Source organism: Podarcis erhardii, assembly GCF_964252035.2.
Source record: "Podarcis erhardii genome assembly, chromosome: 6".
NCBI classification, from domain to species: domain Eukaryota; kingdom Metazoa; phylum Chordata; class Lepidosauria; order Squamata; family Lacertidae; genus Podarcis; species Podarcis erhardii.
Window position 1 is genome coordinate 77025063 of NC_138510.1, and position 22501 is coordinate 77047563.

General features: G+C 42.7%; 1 protein-coding gene across 2 annotated transcripts in view; it reads right to left on the reverse strand.

Annotated features, from left to right (window-relative positions):
- Positions 1-6102: 6102 nt before the first annotated feature.
- ABCD3 (ATP binding cassette subfamily D member 3) overlaps positions 6103-22501 on the reverse strand; it is a 46679-nt gene continuing 30280 nt past the window's right edge. For both annotated transcript variants that reach the window (XM_081865898.1, XM_081865899.1), the window contains exons 10-23: positions 22323-22392; positions 20227-20296; positions 19383-19480; positions 19201-19292; positions 18620-18708; positions 18465-18537; positions 16691-16754; positions 15378-15455; positions 15223-15288; positions 15044-15133; positions 13962-14081; positions 12042-12146; positions 10698-10754; positions 6103-9374 (exon numbers count right to left, since the gene is read on the reverse strand). In XM_081865898.1, the coding sequence (XP_081722024.1) occupies positions 9297-9374; positions 10698-10754; positions 12042-12146; positions 13962-14081; positions 15044-15133; positions 15223-15288; positions 15378-15455; positions 16691-16754; positions 18465-18537; positions 18620-18708; positions 19201-19292; positions 19383-19480; positions 20227-20296; positions 22323-22392 (1150 nt within the window). In that variant the 3' untranslated portion in view covers positions 6103-9296. The remainder of the gene's footprint in view (positions 9375-10697; positions 10755-12041; positions 12147-13961; positions 14082-15043; positions 15134-15222; positions 15289-15377; positions 15456-16690; positions 16755-18464; positions 18538-18619; positions 18709-19200; positions 19293-19382; positions 19481-20226; positions 20297-22322; positions 22393-22501) is intronic.

Here is a 22501-nt window from a genome sequence, read left to right on the forward strand (position 1 = left end):
AACAATGGCTCCACTTGCAGGCTTACTGTGGAAATGCATGGGTTGTATACAAGTCTATTTCTACTCTGGGTAGACCTATTGAAATTAATGAACTGAAGTTAGTGATGCCCATTAACTTCAAAGAGTAGGACTAGCATTGAATAGAACCACATATAATAAAAATAGAAAATAGAACAGAACCAGAATAACAAACCTGGCTGTGATATGATTAACAGATGGATTTTAGGTACATTCTCCCTTTTTTAGTGGTACAGCAATAAAACTGCTGTCACATATGTAAAGCTAAGCAGGGTCCAGTAAGGTTTCAGATTGGATGGGGAATGCCGTGTTGAGATTCCTGCATTGCAGGGGGTTGGACTAGAGGACCCTTGTGGTCCTTTTCAGCTCTGCGATTCTATATCCTTGCACTGTGAGCCACCTCTGCTTTTGGCACTGAAGCAGCACCAACCTGAGGTGCAGCAGGGGACACCACAGAGATCGGGAGAAATCATGCACAGGCAAACAGATGTGTATATTTACAAATTATTTCTAGAGCTAAAAAAGAGCAAAGTGGAACAGCTCTTCCCCAGTTCCTCCCACTGACAATCCCTCCCCCTTTAAGCCGAGTACATCTGACCCAAAGGAACAGTTCCCCAAACCTTAACTACCCTGCAATAAAAATTTATAGAGTACCAACAATAAAACGCCAAAGGAAGCTGCCTTAAACAAAGTCAGGCCAAAGTACAAGTTCATCCAGCCACAGATCTCTCCTTGACAAGGGACACGTCCAGTCCTATTCAGATTTTTTAAAAGCAGGTTTTCCAGCTGCACAAATAACCTGGCAGTCACCCCACACTAAAAACAAATGGACACAAGCTTTGCTCCCTGCTTACACCCTGTATCAGTAGTGGTATCTCCATAGGAGACAGTAGTTCTTCTCTACTAACTATACTGTCACCAACAGGACAATCCATTGGCCACTGCGGTTTATAGCACTGCTGTAAATATTGGGCATTGGGTGTGTGTGCTCCATGGCCTTGAGGAACAAAGTCAGATTCTTTGCAGGGTTGCCAAATTACAAGAACACTGCTATGATTCTTGCTACCATAGTCCCATTGACTGAATGGGACATCAGACCAGCTGAGGCTTTGCACTAGTTATAGAAGGAACACAGGGTGCAAGATGGCCTAAGTTGCAAAACCAGGAGTAGTTTAAGGCTGTTTACAGAGATGTGACAAAGCATTACGTGCCTGAAGATGAAGCTTGCACCTGTTGATACAAAACACCCTAAACAAGCTATTTCATACCTATGTTTCGCGATGCTGAACTTTCTATTTCCTTGGATATGTTAAATAACTAATTGTTGCTTCCATGTTGGCATTCATATAAATCTAAAACCTTGTTTAGGAGCAGGAGAGTTTAATTAGTGTGTTACTAGCACAGTAGATGAAAGACAGGCTGCTGCCAAAATGCATATAATGAAAATAATGTGATTATGAGCTTAAGTTGGAACATGGCTCATGTGACCATTTAGGACAAAGAGCTTATGGCGTTGCACAAACCTCTCTCACACACAGACATTTCAAGATTAGCAGGCTACTGCATTTCTGTTGCTTAAATCTCTCACCTACCTCATAATCCTGATGCTGAAGTGATGACCAGTTCAGCCGGCGCATGGTACAGAAAATGCTATTAGACCAAATAGTTTTGATTTGGTTTGGGGGATTCAAGTTTCACAGATCTCTCGTGACTTGGTACAACTGAACTGTTCCCTTGCATCAGTTGAACTGGCTTTGCAGACAGCTCTTTGCCAGGTTGAAGCTCTCAAGCTGCACACGTCGTCTTCCTAATAAAATGAAAAAGGCAATCTCACCTACCTGGAGATTGAAGCCCTCTTCCTGCCAAAGGGGGTCAGCCAAAACTGGAGACTTCAGGTCAGCCCTGGAGGTATAGCAACCCTGTTTCTTGTACTGTAACTTTTATAGGCATATTGGATCCCATTTTATTTCCTCGGTACTTTCTCTATGTTTGCGGTACTCAGATGAATGTTATGCCTCATTTTTCAGGGCAGATTCCAACTCTAAGATGACAGAAAATATAGCACGGGTCCTTGTTGCAGCCATCAGAATAGGTCACAATTATTAAAGGGAAGATTTCTAAATTTCAAAGTCCACCTAAAAACAGATTTTCCAATGAGAGTTAGTCATGGCACCACCACTAAGAAGACACTTTTTGGGGTGGGAAGTAGTTGAGGGATTGGGAGGCTACCCTCCCTCTCCCAATTATGCTGTCTCCAGGGCTCAGGGGTGAGGAGCACAGAGGGGAGAAATTACCAGGGCCCGCCCTATGACCTCACCAGGGGTTGTCCCTAGGTCTTCTTAGGTGCAAGGCAACAGTCAATTGACCTTCCGTAACTGCTCATGTTGAAGCATTAAACATTAATATTTGTGGTCCCCCCCTTTAAAAAAAGCCATCAAGCTACTTTACAATGAATGTGTAGCTGTAGCCATATTATGGGTATATATCAGTTGAAAAAAAAATGGTCCTTTGGATACTGTTGGGACTATAGCTCGTACTCTTCCTCACCATTGTCCATGCTGTCTGCAGTGGATGGGAGTTGGCTTCTCACACCTAGCAAGAGCTGGGTTTGTAAGAAGAAGATGCCATGAGTTTCAGCCGCTTCTGTTCTAATATGGCAACATACTGAGCCCCCCCCCCCATTGCTCTAAGACCAGGCGTTCTCACAGCAATGGTAGAGGGCAGATGCTGTGGTTGTGTTTTGTGACTAGGCAGGAACCCTTTGGGGGCCTCATGGAAGCTACTCTGAATGCTCTAAAGGGTGAGTGAGATACACGTGGTAACAAACAAACAAAGAAACAAAATGGCAGTATCTGAAGCAACATCTCCTTGCTGCAAGAAGTGGAATAGATGTATAGGTGCCATCTCTGCTGCTGCTTCCAGGAAAAATTATTTGCTGAGTGGGAAATCTTGTATGCAGTTGTATCAGAGCAAGATCCAGATCCAGAATTCTCCAGTGTTAAGATGGATGGTGTGTGCTCACTGCAGCTACCCTTTGCTATCTTTTATCTGTAGCTAGATGTGTGTTCAGCAATCATATTATCCTTTGACTGTAGCCATTGCGTGCCTGAATCCTTGCTCCAGTAAAGTTTGAGTATACAAAGCATTGCCCCTTTCCCCTTCCTGGCCCCCTCTCTAGAATTTAGATTCTGGGAATGTAGGCTTCACTTTACAAGCCGGATAAACTTTGGCGGGAGACAACAAAGAGTATATTAACATTCCTGTGGTCATTAGCAAAGATAATCTTGCCTTCATTTGCATGCCGAGGCTGATATCTGGAGAGAGAAAAGCCTTATTAAATTCCCTTTATAAACAAGGTATCTGGTTCCCGTCAGTGCTTTAAACAAGGCAACCTTGTTGAAAAGGCAAATAATTGTGTCATGACGCTGGTATTTCTTAAACAGAACTCGCTGGCCTACGACTCCACAGCACATCAAAGCACACTCCACCTTGGGTGTTTTAAAATATCAGGCTATTTTATCACTAGCTCTTGGAAATCAAAATAGCAACTGCAATTGAAAAAAGTACTACTAAGCTGTACTTTTGTGCAAGTATGATTGAACTGAACCAATTACATCATCATCATCATCATCATCATCATCATTATTATTATTAACCTGCCCATCTGGCTGGGTTTCCCCAGCCACCCTAGCACATGTCCAGCAACAGGACAGGACAGGATGAGATGGCAATGGGAGAGGTCAAATTTGGAGATAGGCAAGCACCTGTGAAACAATGATGCTGGCTGCTGCCTCACCCCACCACATCCCTGTCCTGGTGAGTGGGGATGCAGCTGTCATTCTGCCCATATCTAAGCCAAACCATGGTTAAGTGAGAAAGACTGGGTATGTGGATAACTCACCATAAAAATCACAGCACTCCGCTCCTCATCCCCCTCCCCATATCCTGCTGCTGCACTACTTGGAAACAAGCTATGGTTTGGCTTAGCGCGACATCTGAACCAAGGTTCCTGGCTTGCCCTGTTCCAAACAAACCATAAGCTGTTGCCAGTGTCTGTTCGTGGCTTGCAGCTCACTGTTCATCAGGAGTGAGACAAGCCACAAGCCCTGGTTTGTGCATAATGCTAAACCAAACCATGGTTTGGCTCCAGAGAGCACAGTAGCAGGATGATCATGTGAACAGCAAAGCAGTTGCAATTTTTACTGTGAGGACTTGCATGCTCAGTTAGCTGCTAAGCCAATCATAGCTAATTGGGCCATTGTCTGATGCATTGGTGGCTTTCTTTTAAAAAAAATGCTTACAGGAGTATGTTGGTTTGGAAGAAATTAGTATATCCTTATAACGACCATTTGAAAAAATGTACTCTAAGGAAGTTAGAATCTCTGCTGGAGATGGAAAGAGTACCAAGTTGGGAGAGCAGGCCAAACTTGTGCGCAGCCTGTAGCACCACAGAGCTGGCCTACAAATGGATGAGGTAGCAAGGAGAACATTACTAGAATACTCTTCATCATCCAGCACCAATAGGGTCTATCTTAAAAGAGGTATCTCTCCCCTTCTCGCTCACACCAATAAAGAAATACCATCATGCTCAATCAGATTTTTGAAAATCTGCTGCTCATAAATCACTTAAACATTGCAACCTCTCTTCAAAGCAGAAGAAACCAAATTTGTCCTTGAAAAATCACGACTTTGCAAACCAACTGGTTAGCCTTTGAGCCAACTTGTGAAATGGGAGCTACCATCTTAATCACCGCCACAGAAAATGGCTGCACATTTCATTTGGTGGAACAACAACTCTCAGAGATGACAAAAGGCTGCAAACATTTCTGTATAACACTTTCGTTATAGGATGTCTGTCCTTTACAAATTACCCATTAAATGGAGGTCCTTTGTCCAATCTGTCTAAAATTTGGCAGATTCAATGCCTTGGAGCAGAATACTTGGATCAGACATTTCACTGGCACCCAGACAACCCTACCTCCATTAAATTACCAGCATCAGAAAACTGAAATCAACTGAAAAACTAGAAAATTATAACTGAAAGGACAAACATAAAAATGATTTCTTTAATTATTTATTTGCTCTAGTCTAGTACATCCCTACACAAGATGCTGAGGATCAACCATGGCTTTACCAAATTTACGCTTGACTTCAACAAATCCACTAAGATGTTTCCCAGCACAAGCCCCCTTTGAATGAATGGGGAATATATTTGATGAGAAAACTGCCATGTCATCCAATGTATTATGAGAATCTTTGAACAGCTGCACCCAAAGGAGGTGACATGACTGGGAGAGTGTGCTACAAAGCTCAATTTTTATATACCTTGTGGCTTCTGAAAATAACACCTCCAGGGCTAACAGCTGACATGCTCAGGGAAGAAGCCCCCCCCCCCCGCCTTAGATCTGCAAGCTGCCCTGTTTCTCTGGCTTGTGCAAGCAAGCAGAAGGCACAGGTCAGCTTGCAGAGCTGACACGCAAGGAATAAGCTTCTCTGCAGGTTGGAGCTGCCCATCCACGGAGCTGCCCTGTCCCTCCTGCTTGTGCACGGAAGCAGGAGGGACAGGGCAGCGATCCTGCACCTTTTTTTTTTCTAGAAAAAAAGCACTGATTCTCAGTACCCTGATGGCTTCATTGGGTGTAGATAAGATACACAAGCACCCCTTTCATGTATAAATTTTCTTTCCACACACACACACACATGGGGGGGGGGGAGGGATTTTAACTCTGTGGTAGATGGAAGACATGCTTGCCACAGCAACATGGTAGCAATTCCGACTTATGAGTAATAGCTTGATTTAAAAGTATGATTGTTTGTGATTGTACCGGGCACCAGCCTCTTAAAATATGAGCTACTGATCCCAAATTTGCTGGGATATGGACACCTATCTGTAAAGCTTGGGTAGAGAACAGGGTGTCCTCTAGAAGCTGTAGAGAACAACTCCCAACAGTCCCAGCCAGCATGGCCAACGGTAAGGAATAATGTTGCAGTCCATAACATCTGAAGAGCACCACCGCTGGCTGGCCTTGCTATGAGCTTTAAAAATGTTCAGAATGAGACCACTTTTTTTCAAAAAGCCAAGGATCTTTGTCTCAGATTTATTATTCCAGAGGCACTTATATAGAAAAATCTTACATTTAGATAGTGTCTTTCCTCTCAAAGGGCTTTACAAGCTACAATATATTAAAGTACAGCAATTATGTCCCATTAAAATGGGAGCCATCTATTATAACCAGAGAACCAAATACCACCAGAATGAAGACATGGACCTGCTTCATTTGTGCTGACTTTCCCATCACCCCAACAATTCCAGTTCAAGCAATCATAAAAGCAGCGATCGACATACAAGACTATAGCACAAATTCATAGCTGAACCATGTTTCTGAATGATTACTCACCACACCTCAAAAAAATTCTTCAACTAAAAAGCATAATCTCAAACACTGCTTCCTTTGAGCACTGCTCTGGTTCATTTTGCATTCATATACTTACTATCTCATGAGGTCAGACTATTTTTGATGACTTGAGAAAAGTAGGGATATTGCAACTTGAGATGTTGCAAAAGCCAAGACCATTTCTGAATACGGAGTTCCCCTGGACTTTGTATCTGGTGTTTAATTCAAAGAATCAGTTTTATTGGTTAATGGTTACTGAAGTTAATTTTGTCTATCAAACAGAGCAGATAAACAACGCTTGTGCTCAGTGTTAAGTCTCAAACTGCAATGCCTTTTGGCTCTCTGCAAAAGATGTTCTATAAATAATGGGTACTTTCTGCTAGTTAGTGACAAAAAAATACAATATTCTTAAAAAAACCTCATCTACTTCTACTCAATTTTAGTGCGGACGTCTCTGAAAAAAGAATACAAATATTGAAAAAGCTGCATTTTCCATTCTAAAAAAATTATAGCAGTTCTTTAAAAAACAGATGCATTCAAGAAAACCACTCCCTCTCAAGAACAGCCACTACATATTATCAACTCGAAAGGCAGGTGTTATTTGGGAAAAGGAAGCTTCACTAACAGCAGAGCTACCTGATTCTCGTAGGTTATATGTACCTCTGAATCAGATCATCACTAAGCTGAAACTGCTGGGCTAGAAGATCCATCTGTGGAATCAGTTTAACATCAGCCTTTGCAACATGATCACCTTGCAGTAACCACATGTTGGCTATCACAACCAGTATCAGAAGCAGTCTGCCCAAGTTGTTCAAACAAACAAAAGTGGGAGTACAGAAGGGCAACTCCTTGCCATACAAAATACAGTCGTACCTCGGTTTTCAAACAGCTTAGTTCTTGAATGTTTGGGCTCCCAAATGCCGCAAACCCGGAAGTGACTGTTCCAGTTTGCGAACTATTTTTGGAAACCAAACATCCGATGGGGCTTCCACGGCTTCTGATTGGCTGCAGGAGCTTCCTGCAGCCAATCAGAAGCTGCGCTTTGGTTTCCGAACATTTTGGAAGTCAAACGGACTTCCGGAACAGATTCCATTCGACTTCCAAGGTACAACTGTATGGAGAAAAAAATTGAAATGATGACAGATAAAGTTAGTTCAGTTTTTAAGCTGCTTCCAAGCTCGATCTTTCTGTCGCTCTCCACCGATTATTCATATAAAATATATGAAGAAAAGCGGCATTTAAAAACAGTGGACTCAAGCACCGTATTGGGAGAAGGATGAGGAGAACAAAAATTTGGCAGGCGGTATCTTACTGTGAAAAGGGGATATTCAAGACTGGTGTGTGGTCACTGACAACTTATGTTGATTTTACAGCAAAGGGTGGAGGGAGAAAGACAGCGATCACATTTATTTGCATATGTAGTGCATGCCTTCTTGTAGTGTATTTCTATGTTACATCACATGAACACATACCTAGACCTGTGTCATACTCCATGGGTTTTCAGAAATTCCTATGGGCTAAATGGCATATTATTGATCAGCCAGGCTAGTTAGGCACTGTCTTCCCAGCCCCATATATGGGGCCACCTCTAAGGAATGAGCCCATAACATCATATAGCAACAATAATCGCTTCGCTTGGAAAACTGATACTCCTTAAAGCCTCAGTTATATGTGGTCTTGCCGGCATCTATAAGTTTGCGATTGGCTTATTATCAGTTTGGGAACTGCTCATGTAACATTAAGCATTAGGTAGTTGGCATGGAAGTTATTCCTAAGAGGCAAACACACACAAAAATGATCACATAACAGCCTTCTGAAAGGCTTTGAACTGCTGTATCTCAGGCAATGAATGTGGAACATACACACACGCCCCAGAAAGAAAAGCATATCACCCTGTAAAAGTAAATAAATCTGAATTCATGGGGCAGGTGCCCTTGGCGTTTTATTAGGAACCTGTGCACGGCTTCCCAAAGCTATCAAATGGATCAGACCCACTTCTAAATATTAACATCGGTGATCTCTGTTTTGAAATACAGATGTGAGTTCCTATGTTTAACTTTTTATTTCTCTTTATTCTCCAACTTTCCCAGCTTCCTCATTCCTCTTCATTTCCCCCCACTTCCCTTCCCAGAAGTGCACGAAGCACAGGCAACAACAGAATAGAATTTTGTTTTATTTTTTGAGCCGGATAGAAGACTGGGACCAAAAGAGCAGTGGGAAGCTGTGGACAGAGACTGAGAATGAGATCTTCACTGGAATAAACTAACTTAGCAGTTAGAAATGTAGGTTCAAGGTTCACTTCTCTCCCAATGCTTCTGCAAAGAAGACTCACCCACCCTTGGCCAAAGGAAAAGCTTGCTGTCCTGTGTAATGATGAAATAGAACAGGCTAGTACTGCCCTGAAAAAAGGTATGATATTCAGTACAATGAAATGATGCATCCGGATATGACACAGATATTCACGTCTCTTTGCACTGGGAGCAGAGGAGGTAGCGACCCTAACTTTAATAAGGGTTCTTCCCCAGAGGAAGCAAAGGTCAAACAGAAGTCAAATTAGTTGACTTCAGAATGTTTACATCCCAGGATGAATCAAAGTTACAGTGATTTAAGCCCAATTTAATTTAGGCAGGTTTTAAAAACCACAAGAATAAGGACATTCTTAGTACATAGTAATATTTAAACCAACATATACACAAATTAGTAATATCCTACATTATAATAAATGCCTCGACAGCTTGTTTTGGACACTTTGTTATCCTACACTTAGTAATTGGTTTAAAGAATGAGCCATTTGTTAAATTACATTGTACTTTGTGCCTTTCTATGCCCTGTGCTGTTTTCAGTCACTGAAGTAGGTTGTAGATTTATGCATTATTGTTGTTTTTAAGAACCAAATTCAATTGTATCTTCAGTAATCCTCTTGAACTCATAGTTTCCTCTTCCATCCATGTGAAGGTAGAACTGAGGAGAAGGAAAAGTACATATTAGCTAACTTGATTTTAATATATACTCTCTGTTTTAATAAAGGTTGTCTACAGAAACTCCTATCACCACATTGCTGCTTGGAAATAACACTGTAAAATGTTGCATGTCTTATACCTCCATCTGGTGGCATTGACAGGAGCTCCAACTATTTATTTTGTGATGATAAAGTCATCCGGTTGCTGAAGTTTGGTCTCATAACTCTGACCACGTGTTCAACTCTTTACTACTGAAATATGCAGACAAATGGCTAAAAAGAATGGTGAATTCTTCGCATATTTAAAATTGCTTGTGAAATCCTGGAGGAATCTGCTTTGGGAAATTAGGTACGGGATGAATGTGCTTATTGCCTTTTAAACTATGGTTTCATTTTAGCTATGTGCAACCGCCAACTATCGCAGGAAAGTCATATAACAGTTCCTCAGAGCAGCTGCTTACCTGATCACCCTCACTGTGTCTCAGCTTCCTGAGCTGTGAGTGGGTTTATATAGCATACATGTATGTAGTGAAGGTGAAAACATTATCTGAAACACTTCAAGCACTTAGGAGACCCAGCATTTTATCAGCCTTGTAACTAAGCCAGGGAAGTTACTAGCCTGATTTGCCTTTTGAACTACCCTGCTGAAAGTTATCTTTTACCAGACAGATTTGCACAACCTCTCTGTTCAGCTTGGTTTTACCAGCTGAGTGCCTTCTTTTGCTGTCATCATGGAAATGCAGCAGCCTTGCAAAGGATAAACAGAACCATTTTCCCCTCATCCACCTGTCTACACACTCACCTGCATAGAATTTCAAGTAAGTTATAAGTGAGCGAGACAAGTAGCTGGAGATAAGGACTGTGTTATATAAAGATTACTGTCAGGTGTGTATTTTTTTTTTATCTTAATCATCAGGGTAGCCACAATGGAATGGGGACTCACTTTTCATTTGCAAGAAAGCTATCTGATTGGGATAGCGACAGCTCATCATTTTTTTATGGCTATTTTTTAAAATTTCTCTCTTTCCTCTTTTCATTTTTTAATGGCTTCCTTCATGTTTTTAAAACGGCTAATTACTATTTTAACTTACACTATTAACCACCTTGTGCTCACTGAGGAAAAGTGAGCTATAAATGTTTTAAACAATTAATACGCTTCAGCTGGCACAATTATTTGTAATTTTGCAAAAGTGCTGTGAAACTGTTTGTCTTATTATTATCGAAAACACTTCAGCTGGTAGGAACTCAAGGTATATCTTAATGAGTGAGGTGTGAATTTCAGACATCAAAACACGCAACTTATGTTTAAACAAGATAAATCTTACCTCATGGTGTTTCCAAAGTGATTTTCTGTGAGATACAGTGAAGAGGGTGATACCAACCTAGAGTGACAGAATGTAAGATAAAGTAAGCTTTAAGCTTCATCCAAAGAAACTACAGTGGTGCCCCGCAAGACGAACGCCTCACAAGACGGAAAACCCGCTAGACGAAAGGGTTTTCCGTTTTGGAGGCACTTCGCAAAACGAATTTCCCTATGGGCTTGCTTCGCAAGACGAAAATGTCTTGCGAGTTCCTGCAGGGTTTTTCCCTTTTTTCCCCCTTTTCCTAAGCCCTAAGCTGCTTATCAGCTGATCCGCTGATAAGCCACTTAACAGCGGATCCGCTAAAAGCCGCTAAACCGCTAATAGCGCTAATCCGCTAAGCTGTCAATGGGCTTGCTTCGCAAGACGAAAAAACCGCTATACGAAGAGCCTCACGGAACGGATTAATTTCGTCTTGCGAGGCACCACTGTAAACTCTCAAAAGCTCCACATTACATGGTACAGGGAAGCTGTGATTTGATACCCCAAAGTCTATTTCTGAAAGCAACTGCTGGGGCAGAGGGGGCACAATTTGGAAGAGGGCTACGGTGTTGGAGGTCGGGATGTGGACCCTTTTCGTTCCATACCAGCTCCCCACTGCAGAGTGCCCCTGCCTAGGTTATAACACATTTATTCTGCTGCCTGTAAACTTTCAGCTCCACAGCTAGTAGCTGCTCTAGGAAGGGGTTTGGGGTGCCAGATGGTTAAGCTCCCCTGTGACCCTAATGCAAAATGCATCCCCCTCCCCAGCTGCTTTCAGAAAATGACTCTCTGCTCTAATCATGGCTCTCATGCGGTTTGGTATCGCTATTAGACATATCACATCTCATATATGGACTCAATTTTTAAGTACCATTCATTACAACTTGGGCGGGGGGGGGGGAATTAAAGATGCACACTATCTTTCTCACTGACAATCAACAGAATTTGATTTTAAGAGAGTTAAACGTTGACCTGCCTTCTAAGGAATTGTTTGCAACTCTACGTTGGCAAACTGACTTTTACTTATCACACAGTAGAATGTATACCATATGTGAATTTTGGTGCATCCAGTGCACCAAAAATGTGCAGAAAGTTCCAAGTAATAAATTTGCTAATTTGGATTCCCTCTCGCTCCAGGCATGTTTTGAGTATCCTGTGCTTTAGTCTAGGAGATGGTTGACCCAATCTAGGTATATGAACATAGGGCCACTATAGCAATAAAATCTTATTGATACTTCTTGTTAGAACAGTTCAAAGTTAGAGTTTAACTGACAATGCAAACAGCCAATGGAATCTGAACAACAGAAAGTATGAATGCATACATACTTTCCGACAATGGCTGTAGATGTAGCCTTCCACGTCGACGCTAACAGCGCTGGTACATTCGTCCAGAATTGCAAACTGGGGCTTATGGTAAAACAATCTGGCCATCTGCAATGCAAAATCAAATGCAAAAGATCTAACACATGATATTGTGACATAGTTCTCATTTACATTTTTATTAAGCATGGTATACCCAAACTAACTTTTTGCATACAAGAGAACTTTTTAACTAGCCAAATAAATATGTCATGTTATATGGAAGAGATACCATATATACTGTACTCGACTATAAAGCCAACTTTGTCAGCACATTTTTTATGCTGAAAAAGCCCCCCTTGGCTTATACTCAAGTGAGGGTCCCACCCGAGTGCATTTCCAGTGGCAAAGGCTGTTGTGGGAGGAGGAGGAATGAGCAGCCCGAAAGCAGCCCTTTCAGGATGTTCCTTCCTCCTCCTCCACCTCTGCCGCTGTTGGTGGCGGCGACGGAGGAACGAGCAGCCCGAAAGCAGCCCTTTTGGGCTGCTTGTTCTTCCTCCACCTTTGCCGCTACCAGCCTCTGCGTCTCAGCAGCACCCTAGGTAGGCAGGAGGACAGGAGGGGCTGGGGGGGGGAGAGAAGCCCCCTTTGCCGTGTGTGCATGCGCGCATGCACACACACACACTCCGGCCCACCAGGAGGTTTGTGGTGTGCTGAACCGGCTTATACTCGAGTCAGTAAGTTTTCCCAGTTTTTTTGTGGTAAAATTAGGTGCCTCGGCTTATATTTGGGTCAGCTTATACTCGAGTATATACGGTAATTCAAACTATAGCACTGGCATAGAACTGCAAATTCATCCCACAACCCTCAAGACGGCATCAGCGTCCTTATGATCTTTGCATGTGGCACTCCAGTAAACACATTTTGCATGTACAGCCAGGGTGGGGAAACATATGACCCTCAATATGTTGCTGGACTACAGCTCCCATAATCCCTGACTACTGGCAGTGTTAACTGTGGCTGATGGGTACTGGAGTCTAATACCATCTGGAGACCCACAGGTTTTAGGTTTCTCCTGCCGTTAAAAGCGTGAGAAAACAGGTGATGGAGAGAACCTTGGTTGAGATCCTGGAGAGCCACTATCAGTCAGAGTAAATATTGGGCAAGATGCTCAACTGAGACTCACATGGAGAAATAAACCTTCCTAAGCCACCGTTCTTTCAGATATGCCAAAAGAAAAACCCAAGAACACTATCCCCTCCTGTGGTTCCCAGCAACTGGCATTCAGAAGCACCGCTGCCTCCAACTGTATTCATATTTAATACTGGACAATTTTGCTCATATTTAATATCGGACAACAGCTTTGCTGCTGCCAGGCCTGAGGAATTCCCCCGCTCCCCTCCCAATAGTTTCAAGGAGCCAAGAGGAAACAAGATAGCTTTAATTATTATTTATTCAGTCTCTACGATAACGGACAAGAATTCACGTCTTGCCACCATAACGACGTTGCTCACTCTGACTCCTCCTCCTTCCCTCTTTCCCAGCAACACGTGTGCTCCTACGGAGTCTTCCCTTGGACAAATTCCTCTGCACATGATGCTCTTGTACCCTTAAAGACCTTCGTGTTCGAGGGGAATGTAGATCATCTATGCTGTCTAATGAAGTGTCCGCAATCAGCCCCATTTCTGTTCCTGCTTCTGTTAAATCCTCATAACTTGGCTGTTTGCTAGCCTCTGCCTGATTATCTTGCTCATAGCTTGGCTGTAAATCAACACTCTCTCCCTCTTCCCTGTCAGTGACAGGAGAAGGGAGAGGTGATCTCACCCACTTTTCAGTCTCTGCATTCCTGTCCCTGACGGCTGTTCTTAAAACAATTGATGTCTAGCCCTCAGTGTGGTGCTGGAAAATATAAACATTTTATAAAACGACAGTGTAAAGACCACATACGGCCATCCTCTGTTTCTCTCCTCCACTGAGAACATCCATCCAGTCCTGAACACTATCCCAGCCTCCTTCACGGTCCAGGATCTGACCCAACTGGACATTGTCCAAGTACTCCTTTAACACCTGGAAGCAAAACAGCATAGGTCAACGGGCTTGAAAATGTACTTGTTTTACGACTTATTTCAGTTTTCTCCACTATTTCCACCTCCAAAGGATGTTGAGATGGTCAGGATCAAAATGTTTGATCGCATACTGAACAACACCAAGCCCTGCCAGCAAACTGGAGTGACTACTTTTCATTGCTGTCCATCCCATGCACTGAAGCTGAATGGAAGTTCACGCTGCTCATTATGCCAAAAAACAAAAACCAACCTCACAGTAGTTCTAAAAATTGTTCGGCCTTTAACACTACTGCCAAGAGGAAGCCTGGCCGCCACTTTCTCCTGAACCTCCCCCCCCCCCCGCTCCCCTGAGATGGGCAAAGCCATTCGCACTGTGGAGTGGCACTAAATCTCTCACCTTTTGGCATTGAGATAGGACAGGAAGCAATCACATGCATTTGGGCTCCCCAATTAGGGACGTAGCAGTGGGGAATCGGCCCTTTTGTGTATCTTGACTCCCATATTGAGTGGAAAGCAGAGCACAGGGACCACGAGAATAAAGGATGTAGCAGCAGCCATTATGCCACTACTAGTTTGGGCTGCATGTGGAGCTATCTTGCTTCATCTGCCTTAAAGGCCCAGTAGCGCTAAAGAAGATGTATAACACATGCCAACTACTATAATGGAACTTGCCTATCCATCTTTCCCCCTTTCTCATGTACCCTGTGTTTAACTTCAGTGGTGTTTAACTTCAGCCAGATGCTATAGTATTCACCACACTGCAACTACAACAAACTTGGTTGCATGAATTGGCCATGGCTTCAATCAAATGAAGTTTACTTACGAAAAAGAAGCAGCACAGCTATACTGTCAAACGCTGTATGAAAGTTATGGTTTTGCTGCTGTTTCTAATGTTTACCTAAGTTTATAGTGAACTTCAGCTTTTACAGCAAAATAATAATAATAACTGGGACATTGTTTTACCTGGTCAGAGATTCCTTTCCTTCTCTGGTCATCTACGGTATCTGGATAGATGACTTGGTCTCTGAGCGTTCCAAGAGTCATATATGGTCTCTGAAAGTAAATTGCCAGGAATCAGGGCAACTTGATACACATTTTTAAAAGCAACAAGAAATGCCAAAGGCTATGGCAGTTTGCTTTACCTGAGGAACATAAAACAGCTTTCCTCTCTCAGGCTTAGTCAGACAGCCACCAAACAGGGGCCACAACTGCAAAGATAAAACAAATAATAAAATTCAATGAATTGTGTTTTGCGCCTTTTGATGTTAAAGGTATACTTACTCCTGCATTTACTTACCTCACCAAGGACGCGGAAGAGAGAACTCTTTCCACACCCATTTGGCCCACAAATCAGAACATTTGCACCGGATCGTACCTGGAATGCAAATCATGTATTTAAATATTTTGAAAAAAAAAGACTATGAGCAATATGGGTAACTGCTTAGTTTTTATTTGTATCTTAGCTCAACCTACTGTATTAACCAGGTCTCCTTATACTGTATTAACCACTGAATAAAATTGTTGCTCCACAATGTTCTTTAAAGCGTGAGCCCTCAAAATGGAAAACTTCAAATGAGTTGCCAAAAAAAAAAAAAGACAAATTCTGAACCCACTGTGTTCTTTTAAGCTAAAAAGTCAAATTCCTCTGTGTAACCTTTGCTCGGTTTCAACAACTGGAAGTCTTTAGTTAAACTTTAAAAGCTAGCAACTACTTAACTAGGAATCTGAGGATGCAAGAAATTACAATCAAATGAAAACTGCTTCCCTAAGTGAACTTACTAAAAAGAAAATACCGCTAAATTCAGAGGATTACTGAGTATACACGTTTTGGGTTGGTTTTAAGAAGAGGAGGCATATATGAAAGAATAAATTGGCTTACTTTCCCATTTTATAATTAGTACAGCATCTCCTTATATCTAGGACTATTCTAGATGTTTAAGAAAATGCTTGAACTCCCATGTGATTATAATAAAGTTTCACTGCCCAACAGTGACACCTAGTGGTTTATTATTTGTTAATATGCAATATAATGCACATATAATCCCTGTGATTTGACTGGTGCAGCAGATTTGCACACAGAGCAGTCAATAATACTTACAGCCAACAAACAAAAAACTTGTTAACTGTACAGAAACACTGTTAAAAACCATAGGGACTGGACTATAAGGTTAAAACTAAGGAAACCATGAGTTGACCACATGGGTTCCTGATCAATATTGTTCTATTCTCACATGTTCTGATGAGAAAGTTTAGATTTTTCTACCCACCTACTGAATGCTTGAAGTTAGAACCAAACTCTATGTAAACAGGTAGCTGATAGTATATGGATCTTTACCATTCCTCCTTGCCCTTCCACAGCCCCAGAAAAGCTTCTCTGGTGGGACAGAGACGAAATTGGGAGAGGAGGAATCACCCCAAATCAGGCAGAGCTCTGCTAGTGCAAAGTGCCTCCACCCAATTTTGGGTAACACAGGCCCTCTGACACTGTTTTATGAGAGTCCCCTGACCTTCCAGAGAAGTTTTTCAAGAGTAGGGGATGAGAAAGAAATTTGCTTCCCTCATGGATGTATCCCATTCTTTCAAGATGAAATCGCTCACGTCATGACATACCTCGAAGTTGAGGTCTCTAATCAACATATCGCCATTGGGTGTTGCCAGTGGAACATGATCAAACCTGCAGGGGAAAAAACAGATACTTTGCTGTTAATACTAAGAGATCATACTTTCTGAAGATGCACAGACACAGCCCTACTATGAAACAAACAAAGTAGTGGGTGATGTAAAGTCGAACTACTACGCTTTCAATCAGATGATCAATGTGGGCAAGCGTGAACCTAGTCCAAAATTGCCTTACACAGATAATAATAAATAATATTTTTATAATAATAAAAAATTATTGAATTTATATACCGCCCTATACCCGGGGGTCTCAGGGCAGTTCACAGAATAAAATCAAGATATAAAACCACAAAATACATAATGAAAATAAAAACAACAACCCAATAGCACGCCCCCAAAAAACACATTTTAAAAGGGCATAGGATGTCAAACAGATCAAACAAAGGCCTAGTTAAAAAGGATATAATGAAGGCGCCAGGCGAACCTCCCTGGGGAGAGCATTCCACAGACAGAGAGCGACCAAAGAGAAGGCCCATTCTCATGTTGCCACCCTCCGAACCTCTTGAGGAGGAGGCACACAAAGGAGGGCCTCAGAAGATGTTCTCAGGGTCTGGGTAGGTACATATGGAAAGAGGCAGTCCTTGAGGTATTGCGGTCCTGAGCCATTTAAGGCTTTATAGGTCAAAACCAGCACTTTGAATTGGGCCCAGAAACTAATTGGTAGCCATTGCAGTCGGACCAGGATCGGTGTAATATGCTCAAACCGTCTTGCTCTGGTGAGCAAACTGGCTGCTGAATTCTGCACCAGCTGAAGTTTCCGAACCGTCTTCAGAGGCAGCCCTATGTATAACGCATCGCAGTAACCTTGAGGTTACCAGAGCATAGACAACAGTAGTTAGGCTATCCCTGTCCAGATAGGGGCATAGCTGGGCCACCAGCTGAAGCTGATGGAAGGCACTCTGGGCCACTGAGGCCACCTGAGCCTCGAGAGACAGCAAAGGATCCAGGGGTACCCCCAAGCTATGAACCTGCTCCTTCAGAGGAAGTGTAACCCCATCAAGAGCAGGTGACTTCCCACTCATCTGGTCTAGGGAACCACCCACTAACAGTGCCTCAGTCTTTTCTGGACTGAGCTTCAGTTTGTGGGCTCTCATTCAGTCCATTACCGAGGCAAGGCACGGGTCCAGCACTTCCACTGCCTCACTTGCAGATCATTGACTGGTAATTGCCTGTGCCAACTGGCTGCAGCTCTCCCAAGATCTCAGGCTATACAAATTATGTAAGTTATCTGCAAGCTTGTACAATTTGCATTCAAGTTCTCCTTTGGTATAATCTTACATGGTTAACGTTTCTTTCTCTCTCTCTTTCTTTTTTGCCACAGCATGCCTGGTAATGACTGCCGAAATCTCTCCTTGCGGTTCTTTTTGCTCCCATGCCACACTGAACTAGGACAAGGTTAGCTCAGAACAAACCTCGGCTGCACAGGGAGTGCTCAACCCCATCTCTGGGATTAGATAACGCTCTAAATCAAATATTGGTTTAGGTAACCATGGTCCGGAAATAAAAAAAGATAATAAACAAGGGAAGAGCAAAGTGGTTGGGGGAGCTGCACATTCGCAGAGTCCTGCATAGTGGAAACAGACCGGTGAGCACTGAATTAAAAACAAAATTGTAAAAGTGTGGAGTGTGTAGTGGAGTGGAAGTGTGTAGAACTGAAGAAGGCCAATGAGAGAAAATCTAACAAGAGAATAGATACTTTACATACTTGATAATATTATCTGCGATGACTATTCGTCCGGAGCCAGGTATCAGTGGCACAGCTTTTTCCAATTCTGAATCTTAAGTGAAAAAGAAAAGCATGCATTAGAAAGTGCACAAGTCTGACTATGAGTTTAAAGACATATCAAGTCCACCATTTACCCTTTTCTTGGGCTAACATAGTCCGCTGATATTTGCCACTGTTCAACTCCTTCAGAACTTGCATTAATTCTGTAATTCGAGCGGTGAACCTAGAAGTTAAAAAAAGGACATCTTATTAAATTGAAAAGGCACTACTAAATATTCTTCAAAAAATAAAGTGTTTCAAAAAGCTAATTAAATAACCAAAACAGCTTAAAATGAAGGTGCAATAATGCAAGCAAGTCATATTTACAAATTAGACTAGTTCACAAATCACATTAAACTATTTTTTCCATTAACTATGATTTACATGGTGAACAAGGAATATGCTAATGCATGCTGTTAAAAAGTTCTCTCTCCACTCCTCCCCACCCCATTGGGAAGAGGCCAGATCCTGGCTTGTAACGATGTCTGAACCTCGGTTCATGATTTGTTTCCTCCAAATAACCACAAGTGGTAAGCCAAAAAGAAACCTTGGTTACCATTCATGGCTTGCATAGAAACAAACCATGAGTCCAGGTTCATACGTCACAACAAGCCACACCCTGACAGCTATACATTATTGGGAAGATAATGGCAATAGTACATATTAATGGTCTTACCCAGCCAACCGTGTCATTTCACGGCCTGCGAGAACTATCCTGCCAAGTGCTTGAGACATTCTCAGTAACATTCTTCCACTTTGGTAGTAATCCTTAAAGTGACAAAATGCGGGGTTGATCATGAGTAAGTGAGCAAATTGCATGCTGTCCACTGTAACTCAGCTCAGAAGCTTATTGCTTACCTCCAAAAGTTCCGCATGGGTACTATTCTGATGGCGAGGATGAGACAGGTTCAAAAACGGACGGCTAACAACCAGATAGCCAACGACAGTCGCAAGGTCTGAAATATTTTTTAGAAGTTTATTTCAAAGACAGCTATGAATACAAGGTTACAATGATTCTGAGGAAAATACATGAAGCCAACACATGCAACTCTATTCTTTACTTCTCGTCAAACCCACCTGTTAGAATCATTTCAGCTGGGTTTGTAGTTGTTTGGATCCAAGAAAGTGTGAGTGGAACTACGCTTGTGCAAGGCTACTTTTCCACACACCCACTCCTGACTAAAGAACCCCAAACATTTGTTCCGAGGGTTGGAGAGGACCGTCTTTGATGTGACATGATAGAGGTGCTACAAAGGAGTGGATTATCTGTGGAAATGGGATAGCGGAGAAGTGCCCTTTGGCTTCTACAAGGCGTTTTTGGATCTAAGCTAACCAGTAGTCTTGTCAGGGCAGGACTTTGGGGCAGAAGTTAAGGGGATCTACTCCACAAAATGAGGAGGGTGCCCAAACACAGCAGAGTTGGCTGATGAAGTAAGTGAATTAATACATTACCATCTAATTGAGTACACCACTAAGTGCACCACTGAAGTCAACAAATTAAGAGTGAGGTTATTATACTTCTTCTTCTTCTTCTTATCATCATCATCATCATCATCAAATAAATTTGTTAGTCGCTCTATCTTGCCCAGGACAACCTAAAGTGACTTCCAGCCAACTCCCCACGCCCCAACCACCAATGCAATTGATTTTTCCTCCGGTGCAATTATCACACAAAAGGGCCAGGAGTGTTATGCACACTTACATTTGGCAACAATGGTATCTATGAAGCCCATAGTAAACCGGAACAAGATAAAATTGTGCAAGTGCTCTACCTATTGAAATGGGAAAAGGGGGGAGAATTATTTCAAGAGATTCTATATATTTAAAGCACTTAATCAATAGCTTCTAAAACAGTCTAGTTCTCTGCCAAGCCAGCATTAAAATATATGTACATTTGTAGGAGCAATAAGAAAACAAATGTTGAAACACACTACAGTGCACAAGAGGGAATTGTTCCACCAAGGTTGGGCACTCCATATCCAATATCCCCCTTTTGGCAAGCTTGAAAATCCCAACTTCCATTTAAAAAGGATGACTAGTCTTCTCACAAGTAATGCTAAGAAAACACATGGGAAAGGGTAATTGTATTTGCACGCACAATATTACAATAGGATTGTGCAGTGGATTAAAAACAAACAAACCCAAATCCTTGGCCAAAGATAGGGTGCTTCAGAGGGATGTGTGAGCTGTATGAGGTACCTTAATGTGAATGGGTAAACACCTCCTGAAGCACTTTCTGGTGCCTCAGCAACTTGGATGCAAAAAACAAAAAACTGCTGCAGGAAACTTGTCTGCTAAAAGTAAAACTAATGAATCTAAGCATACCATCTCAGAAAAAGGTCCGGGTGGAGTGAGGCAGTGCAGACACCGAGGTGGGGAGAGAGAGCACTGAATAGCAGTGCGGCCGTGGGATGGCTGTGAGGAGCGTAATTTCCCATGGAGTTATGATGGGTGGGTGCTCAGCACTTCCTTAGCCTGCTTTCTTTCCAGCTAGGCTCACTTCCACTCTTAAAGCCCAGCTGGGGAAGCAGCAAGCAGAAGGGCCCAGCACCCCGACTCATACCTTCATTGGGTAGAAATCTCACCCCTATCACTTACTGCGGTTGGGTGGTAATACATGTTTGAAAGCATAGGTCTGCCACTGTCTTGTTCAGTTCTGCCCATATTCCAATATACCGTATTTTTCGCCCTATAGGACGCACTTTTTCCCCTCCAAAAATGAAGGGGAAATGTGTGTGCGTCCTATGGGGCGAATGCAGGCTTTCGCTGAAGTCTGGAGAGCGAGAGCGCTCTCTAGGCTTCAGGAAACTATCCGCAAGCCTTGGGAGCCCGCGGGAGTTCCCGCCGGGCTCCCACGGCTTGCGGATAGCAGCCTGCATCCCGAAGCCTGGGGTGCGCTGAACTCAGCGCGCCCTGGGCTTCGGGCAGATATCCGCAAGCCTGGGGAGACCGGCGCGACTTCCCGCCGGGCTCCCTAGGCTTGCAGATAGCAGCCTGTTCTGTGGGCTGGGGAAGCTCGGGCCTCCTCCGCCCCAGGGGAAAAAATAATTTCCCCCCCTTTATTTCCCCCCCAAAAACCTAGGTGCGCACTCTGAGCCGGTGTGCCCTATGGGGCAAAAAATACGGTAACCCCCAAATTCCTGCAGCTTTTCTTTAAATCAAACATGTTTACAGCAAGTCGAAGGCCATACCATCCAAATGATAAAGATACGCTATTCCTCCCCCCCCCATTTATTCTTTTGTGGAAAACTTAATCCTCTTTCAAACCTTGCTAAATCCTTTGGGTACAAAGTTACTAAGCAACTTCTGCTTCACAACATTCATTTATGTAAGCAACCTTGGGGTGGGTCACTAAATCGAACAGGATGATACAAAATGAATGCTTGGCAGATTGCATCCTTTTTAATGGTTACAGTGTTGGGTTAGGATTTGAGGGATTAGGAATCAACCCCTCATTTAACCATGAAGCGCAGGTCACCATCTCTCTCATTTAACCATGAAGCGCAGGTCACCATCTCTCAACCTAGCCTATCTCACAAGGCTGTTACAAGGACAGAATGGGCAGGGGGACAATCATATATGCCAAAGTGAATTCTATGGAAGGCGGGAAATACATGCAATACAATAATATAGCCTGTAGCAATACATGCCACAACATAATTTATGCACTGTGTCTGGGGAAAATACAGATTTTTTTAAAAATGACATAATTTCATTAGATGATCATCTCATTAAGATATCCCTCTAGCTCTTCTGCAAAGAGCCATACACAAACCATTCTGCTTCATGCTAACTTACCAGTTTGCGGAAAGCTTTGTGAATGGTTTGCTTTTCTCTTTGATTCCCATTATAGAAAGCAATTTCTTCACTGCAAAAAGGGAAATGAAAAGAAGAATGATGATAAAACGCAAGGACTACCTGCAACAAGAGCGACTAGAAATCAAACGCGGGCTACCTGTCCAGCAGAATGAGGCAGA